Source organism: Mercurialis annua, linkage group LG3, assembly GCF_937616625.2.
Source record: "Mercurialis annua linkage group LG3, ddMerAnnu1.2, whole genome shotgun sequence".
Classification (NCBI taxonomy): domain Eukaryota; kingdom Viridiplantae; phylum Streptophyta; class Magnoliopsida; order Malpighiales; family Euphorbiaceae; genus Mercurialis; species Mercurialis annua.
Genome location: NC_065572.1, coordinates 11,649,001 through 11,657,468, shown reverse-complemented (window position 1 = coordinate 11,657,468; position 8,468 = coordinate 11,649,001). Strand labels below are relative to the sequence as shown.

At 47.9% G+C, this 8,468-nt stretch overlaps 1 protein-coding gene across 1 annotated transcript; it reads right to left on the bottom strand.

The window, feature by feature from the left end:
• Positions 1–4,281: 4,281 nt before the first annotated feature.
• Positions 4,282–7,767, bottom strand: LOC130015242 (uncharacterized). Its single transcript, XM_056105007.1, has 2 exons — positions 6,839–7,767; positions 4,282–6,622 (listed from the first exon to the last, which is right to left on the bottom strand). The coding sequence occupies exons 1-2, from the start codon at positions 7,765–7,767 to the stop codon at positions 4,282–4,284; spliced, it is 3,270 nt and encodes a 1,089-aa protein (XP_055960982.1).
• Positions 7,768–8,468: the final 701 nt, after the last annotated feature.

The following is an 8,468-nucleotide window of genomic DNA, read 5'->3' as shown; positions in this document are numbered from 1 at the left end:
GGCTTGGTTTTTGATTGATTGATTTGTTGATACAAAAATAGTACAGTTCTGAGCTATTTATAGCTCCTCATAACTAAGACTCCTAATTTGACTAGGACTAAGACTCTGAAAGAAAATCACTCCTAATGAGCTACAAACTCCTAATAAAATAGAAAAAGCAATAATAAACAAGCTTTCCGTTGGGCCTTGATCCCTGATAAGCCCATATGAAGTTCTACCCGGTAATTATTTGGGCCGGTGTAAACAATGCCCCCAACAAGTCTGAAATGTTTATCTTTTGGGCTTGTTCTCCCTTTTCAGCGCTTCAAAACCCACTTCTGAGGCCCAAGTTATTTGAAAAAATTTAAAGGGGTGCGCATCTATAGACCTTTCGGTACCCCTTTTGGCCACGTCATCTCCAGCTGTACTCCACGATGCCACGCTTTAACCCCACGACCTTTCGGCTCCTTCTGATTTTGTCTTTTAAGAAAAACACCATCTCATTTCATCACTTACCTACTCTCTCTGCATTTATCAAGCTTTCTCTCTCCTCAGCAATCTCGAGTAACTCACTAAGTGTCTTCTGGTAAATTTTTCGCCCTAACCTTCCTTGTCTTTGATTCGCCTTCTCTGATCATTCTCCTAACCGAGATATCTCCTTCTGCAGTTATAATGGCTGCTCCCAATGATGCTATCGCCGCTCAAGTGACCGACAAGATGAACGAAATCCAAGCCGCTGCTCCAAACACCGATCTTCAGGTAATAGTGAAAACCAACGACGACAAAGAATGTGTCGGACCAATCCTTGTTTCGCCCAGTCATCTCTGCGAAATCGCTACCCCTTTTCATGAAGAAGTCCTACCACGATTCTCACTCGCCCACCAGTCTTCCATTTGGGTGAACACCATGTTTAGAAACTGGCCGACAGAGCACAAGGGTTATCAAGAATGGGTGAACCGATTAAAGCCTCATTTCGGCCAATTGTGGAAGGATATTGGCATATACGACATGATCGGCCTCTGCAAAGCGAGCAGACCAATAGCGAAGCATTATATCATGGGGGCTTCCCTCTTCTGGTCGTCCGCTGTCAACTGCTTCTGTTTTAAGTTTGGTATGATGACCATCACTCTCTTGGATATGGCTGCCATCTTGAACATCCCTGTAATCGGCGAACGTATCTCGCCCAACCTGGACGCCGAAATCCCTGCTTTCAAGCTGTCAAAGGCCCAATGGAGTTACGGTCCCTTCATCAAACTTTTCATGGGCGAAGAACACTATAAACCAGACGTCAAAGAGCACATCGCTTTCCTGGCCTTCTTTGTGGCGAAGTTCGTACTCTGCACTTCATCTTTCAGAGTTACGACTGACTGCTTCACACTCGCCGCTGCTCTGGCCGAAGGGCGGAAGTGTAATTTGGGCGAGTTCATGCTGGCTCACTTGTATAGGAGTCTAAATGAGATCGCTCCTCATGCCGAAACACGAACCTTTCAGTGTCCCAGTGGTCCGCTGTGGGTCCTGCAATTATGGCTCGCCCTTTACTTTCCAGAACTCTTTGAAATCGGCCCTCACATTAAAGCCGATTTGTGCGGCTACCAACTGATCGCTGCCGGCACCCGCCTCCCACACGTTTTGGACGTTTTAGAAGTGTTCACCAACTCCGTTCGTACCTCAGAGCTCTTTTGCCCCATCCTGACTCTGAAGTATCCTCCCTCTTGGTTATACCTCGGCTGGGATAGTGACGACACTGAAGAAGCTATGGCCGATCCTAAACGGAGACTTGGAGGTCAATATTGGGGTAGCTCTTTAAAGAGCAGGAACTTAATCGCCGGTCTGGAATATAACTGCAGTAGTATAGAGGCATACTGCCCTAACTATGTGGCTCGGCAGTTCGGATATAACCAAGGAATTCCCTGTCCTTTATTGATCTCCGTCAATAATCGCGGGACCTACAGGCCTTCTTTAGAAAATTATGCTGACTTGCAATTCATAACTCGCCTTAATAGAGCATATCTTCCCCCTATATCCGAAATCTCTCGCCCTTCCACCTCACCCAAGTGTACCCCTGAATTTGATAGCTGGTGGGCTTCAGTCGTAGAATCGTGCTTCGACCTTTCTCCAAAAGAAATCCTATCTCTTCATGATTTTTCTTTACCTCCTTTATCAAGAAACCCAACTCATGCCGATCTGTTTCTTTTGCAGGCACCGAAACGTCCCAAATATGAAGGTAACCTATTCCATCTTTTTGAAATTTCTAGGTTCGAACGTTTTTACAAATTTAAATACAACCCGTTAGATCGGCCAGGTATGAACCTTAGGATGCAACGTCATAGACGAATAGCTAGGACTAAGTTCAACGAAAAGATGAAAAAAGTTTGGAAATATAAGTACGAAAAAACATACTCTTATGAATTCTTCTTAGCCCATATTCGCCCAAAGTTCAAATATAAGAGTCCACCAGTTCCTAAATGTAACATGTCCACCCCTAATCCAATTAAACTGCCTAAAAAACGAGTAAAAAAGTCTAAGCCGGTTGTAAATAACGAAGGGGTTACTTATACTGGCATCAGATGTCCCTCTGATGTCGAGGCGATAAGTGAACTGGTCAAACATGGCTACACTAGAATACCAGGTAACAAAGATATCATTTCGCCTTTGAAGCTTTCCATTATTTCATACTAACTTGTTGTTTTTTCAGTTGGTGTGCCGAAATGGGCGAAAGGAGACGTTTATGACACCGATGGCGAAGACCCGCCAGAAGCAAAGAAGTCTCGGCGCAAGCGTCCGGCAAGTAAAAAACCGTCTAAGAAGGAGCCCAAGGAACCCAAGGCTAAGAAAATGAGGGCTGAACTCTCCGGATCTCGCCTCTTCGATCCCGCTCCTTCTGACCCTGAAATAAATCGCCCTTCCAGGAGCGCTCATTCCTCTTCAAGGGGTGATACCCAAACGGGGGACGATCGTACTGGCGACGAAGGCATTTCCTTAACGGGGAATCGCTCTTCTAAAAAAACATCGTCAGAAGTTGCCCCGACGGTGTCGCAGATGCTTAACTTTTCTCCGCTTCCTACTCTGCATTCGCCCCTTGGTTCAGACCTGGTGAACCTCCCGGCTCGTCTTGCTGCCAAGACTAAGGAACCTTATTTTTGTTTATTATTGCCTTAACAATGTCCCTATCAGCTAATTTTTTATTGCGGCCAAACATGGCAGATACCAGATGATGTCCCGGCGAAGCCTGATGATCTGGCAGCAAAAGCGGCGGCCTTCCTTAACTCTGACAGTGAGGAAGAAGAGATGCCCGTACCAGAGGTCGAGCAACAGGCCGAAGTGACCAGCGGTCCTTCTGAGGTATGGGGCGATCATCTAGACGTCGTCGGCTCTTTGAAGTCCCAAGGTGTGGCGATCTTCAAATCTGTTGAAGACTTTGGTCGTCTTAAGAGAGCGGCGACTGCCCTGGCCGATGCCCCTCCAGAGATTTTGAACGAGAAAGCTCGTAGTGCCATGGTCCAACTGTCTGCGTCGCTACCCGCATTTCAAAAGATTTATGATGAGGCGACGCAGATCCAAACGGATCATGACCAACTGACCCTTCGGGAGGCCGAAGCAAGGGAGAAGCTGGAAACGCTCAAGGCTTCTGTGAAAGCATCTGTTTCGACCCTGGCTGCTCGCAGGGACCATGCCAAGGAGTTAAATGACAAAATCTCAGCCCTGAAGCTCGAGCTGGAGACTGAAGAGAAAGGCATCGGCGAACTTGAAACTGCCATGGACAAAAGCCTTCTTGAGGGGGTCGGCGTGAAGAAGAGCCGGAATGAGCTGAAACACAGCCTCACCAAGATGAAGCCGAAGGTGGATGAAGCCCGGAAGTCTTTTAACACTGTCCGTAGTGAGCTTGGCGATATTTTTAGCCATTTTTAGTTCAGAACAATGTCAGTATTTGTCTAATTTTGTAATACTTTGACTCTCACTATGTTTTGATCGGCCTGGGGCCGTATCTTATTTGTGGGTATATTTTTCCGTCAATGTTTATTCGGCCAGAGAGCCGAAATTTTTCGTTATTTACACCTTGCATTACTTTCAGGTCTGATTATTTTTATATTATCGGTCCGTAATTGGTCCGATACGAAATAATGCTCATTTATAAAAAAAATAATTACAATATGTTGAGAAAAACGGAGAACCCGTTGAAAAAACTCAACGAATGTGAAACGCCGAAAACGCGAGCAGTGATACCGAATGATCGGCGTTATCTTATAATCGCCGTGTATTCCGTAACATTTCAGGATACTCGGCGGGAAAGCACCAACAGCATTACTCTTCGTCGGCTCCGAATAACCGACAGTCTACGCCCTCCCAACAGCTTGGAACGTACTTTTTCAGGAACTGACCGTTGATCGCCCTATCGTGTTCTTCCCCATCAACATCTGCCAACAAGTAAGCACCGCCTGTTAACTTGTTGACCACGATAAAGGGACCTTCCCAGTTCGGGCTCCATTTGCCAAGCCGAGTGTCTTTGTGGCCGATAGGCAAGATTGCTTTCCATACTATATCGCCTACGGTAAAAGCTTTCCGTTTTACCCGCTTGTTGTAAGCTCTCTCGACCCTTCTTTTCTGGGCTTCTAAGTGGTCTAACGCCGTTAAACGTTCTTCGTCAAGGTCCAGAGAATCTATCACCATCTTGTCGAAGTAATCTTCTTTGGACAATTCGCATTGGTATCTGCGGCGGGTAGACGTGACGGTTAGCTCCATTGGCAACATCGCATCGTAACCATAGACCAGTCTAAAAGGCGAGGTCCCAGTAGCCGACTTCTGACTGGTTCTATTCGCCCAAACAGCTTCTGATAAAAACACATGCCATTGCCTTGGGTTTTCTTCAATCATCTTTTGAACTATGAGCTTGATGGCTTTGTTCGTGGCTTCGGCCTGTCCGTTGGCCTGGGCGTAGTACGGTGTTGAGTGTAACATCTTTATCTTCATTTGGGAGGCCCACCAACTTATATCACTTCCCGTGAACATCGTCCCTTGATCTGTGGTTATGGACTCGGGCAAGCCGTGTCGGTGGACGATGTATTCTTTGAAGAACTTGATCACCGCTTCTTGTGTCGGCGACTTCAAAGGTTTAGCTTCGACCCACTTGGTGAAGTAGCAAGTGGCGATAATCACAAAAGCATGACCATCAGACGAGCCGGGGTATACTTTCCCTATCAGGTCGACCGCCCATCCTCTGAATGGCCAAGGCTTGATGATGGAGTGCAGGTCTTCGGCCGGGACGTGTTGTATTGGGCCGAATTTCTGACAGGCTTCGCAACCTTTGGCATATCTTATGCAGTCTTGTTCCATTTTCGGCCAATAAAAGCCGTATTTATGGATGAGCCACCTCATTCTGGGACCCGCCTGGTGGGCGCCTGCTATCCCTTCGTGTACCTCGGCCATAGCAAGCATCGCCTCTTTCGGACCGATGCATCTGAAGAGCAGCCCTTCAAAGCCCTTCTTATATAGTTCGCCGGCTAAGACCACGTAATTAAGGGCTAAAGTCCTCAACCTCCTATTCGTGGCGTCTGGTTTTTCGAACCACTTCAGGAGCTCGTCCCTCCAATCTTGGGTGACGTCCAGTTGGTAAACCGAGAACTGTCTTTCGTCGATCGTGATGCCCCCGGTGTGGAGATTTGGTGTTTCCCTCTCTATGGCGTCGAATTCTCGGTTTACCTTGTAACCGCTTCCGTGCTGAGCTAGGTCGTTTGCAACGCCGTTATCGGCCCTCTCCGTGTATTCTATTCTCGTGTCTTGGAAGCCTTCGATCAGGTGTTTCGCCTTGTTGCAATACCTCACCAATAGCTCGGACTCGCATTTAAATTCTCCTGTCACTTGTTTAATGACTAGCAAAGAATCTCCTTTTACACTGATCGCCCTCGCCCCTAGCTCGGCTAAAATCTCAAAACCGAATATGAGGGCCTCATATTCCGCTTGATTGTTGGTACATTCGAACTGGAGTCTGAATGATAGCTGGTAGGATGCCCCCAAGGGTGTGACGATGTGTACTCCCGCGCCTGCCCCCTGGCTTGTCCTGGATCCGTCGAACCACATCTTCCACACGGCGATGTCGAAAGACGTGATGTCTACTCGACCAGGTGTCTCTTCCTTGAGGGTAATACCAGGGTGATCGGCCAAGAAGTCTGCCAATACTTGTCCTTTTACTGCTCTTTGAGGAACGTATACCAATGTAAACTCGGACATTGCAATCGCCCATTTTCCAATCCGATTCCTCAGGTATGGCTTCGATAAGATATACTTAATGATATCGGTCTGGGATAATACATACACAACGACCGGCAACATATAGTATCGCAGCTTGCAGCACGTGAAGTACAGGCATAGACACATTTTCTCTATGTCGGTATAACGAATCTCTGTGTCCGTCAATCCTCGGCTTAAGTAGTAGACTGCTCTTTCGACCCCATCATCCTCTTGGGCGAGCATACATCCTAGGGATTCGTGCGCAGCCGATAGGTATAGCAACAACGGCTTATTCGGCTTTGGAGGGGTCATGACCGGAGGTTTCGCCAAGTAACCTTTCAAATCGTCAAACACCCTCTGTTGCTCGTCCGTCCATATCCACTCGTCGGTCTCTCTTCCCCTTAGCAAAACACTCCAGCTGCGAAGTCGGCCTGCTGTGTTTGCTATGAATCTTCTTAAAAAATTGATTTGACCGATGAGCCTCTGGAGCTGCTTCTTGGTTTTGGGTGGTTCAGCATTGATAATCGCCTTGGCTTTGTTCTTATCTATTTCTACTCCCCGCTGGTGAACCAAGAAACCCAAGAAATTTTCGGCCGAAACGCCGAACGCGCATTTCAGAGGATTCATTTTTAACCTATTACGTCGTATACGCTCGAAACCTTTCCGGAGATCGGCCAAATGAACTTTGCCGGTGTCTGATTTGATTACGACGTCGTCGATGTAGACCTCAAGGCATTCAAGGCCTCTGAACATCTTGTTCATCGCCCTCTGATATGTTGCCCCTGCGTTTTTCAAGCCAAAAGGCATCACGACCCATTCGTACGCTCCGATCGGCCCGGGGCATCTAAAAGCCGTTTTGGAGATGTCCTCCTTGCTGATCGGAACTTGGTTGTACCCAGAGTGAGCATCGAGGAAACTGAGTATCGTGTGTCCAGCTGCACTGTCAATCAGCATATCGGCCACGGGCATTGGGTATTCGTCCTTGGGCGTGGCCAGGTTTAGGTTCCGAAAATCAACGCATACTCGTAGCTTCCCGTTTTTCTTTATTACTGGTACGATGTTAGAGAGCCATTCGGTGTATTGGGCTTCCCGAATAAACTTGGCATCTTCCAGCCGCTTAATCTCATCTTGTATGAGAGTATCCACTTCCCTGGACATTCGCCGGGGAGGTTGCCGAAATGGCCGAAATCCACTCTTTAATGGAAGCTTATGTTCGGCGATATCAGGATCAAGGCCCGGCATTTCCGCGTACGACCAGGCAAAACAGTCGCGGAACTCAATGAGTAGGGCGATCAGTTGCTCTCTGAATCCTTCGTCCAGTCCTGCGTTGATGTATATGGGTTTAGGCGATTCATCTGTCCCCAGATTGATTTCGAGGAGATCGTCCTGTACTTGGGCGGGGTCATCTTCTAACTTCCCGGTTGCCAATCGTATGTCCCCAATCTGCAGCGATCCTGTTGGGTCTTGCTCCTGGTCCTCATAGATGCATTCGGCCGAATCAATATCGTACAGCGAGGTTAACTGTCTAATTTTCTCCCTCAATTCTTTATGCCGCGCTATCATTTTGAATCTTTGAGGATGGTGGATCGGCCTTTGCCCCCAAGGGTCACTGATACCGGCCGATCCGAGTTAACAAGCAAGCGAGGAACGCTCGTTTCTCCTTTCGAACTAAGGGATTGTATGTTACGCACCTCTTCATCGTATAAACGTGCTTCGAGTACGTTATGGTCCTCGCCGAAGGGGTTGGGGTCACCCTGCACAACTTCGGCCTCGCCGTCATCTCGCCATATGAAGAGCATCTGATGCATAGTTGAGGGTATACACATGTTGGAGTGTATCCAATCGCGGCCGAGCAAAATGTTGTAGTTGCTCCGGGCGTTGACCACGAAAAACCCTTCTTCGGTTTCTACTCGCCCTACCTTAATTCTGAGGGTAATGTACCCCTCGGCCGGCGTCTCGCCCCCTGCGAAGTCAGTCATGTAAACGTCGGTTGGGTCAAGCTGATCCCGTGTTATGCCCAATTTTTTGAGCATTTTCGCCGGTAGTATGTTGACGCCAGCCCCGTTGTCGATGAGGACTCTGTTAATCGACACCCCGTTTAGATCGGCCTTGATGTATAGCGGCCGAATATGCCTGGTCATCCTTGTTGGAGGTTTACTGAGGGATACTACCGCGGTATCATCGGCGCTATCTCCTTCTGGTACGATTACATCGCCTTCCAACGTTGCCTTCTGCCCAGGTTTACTTCTGTATGAGTTGGGAAG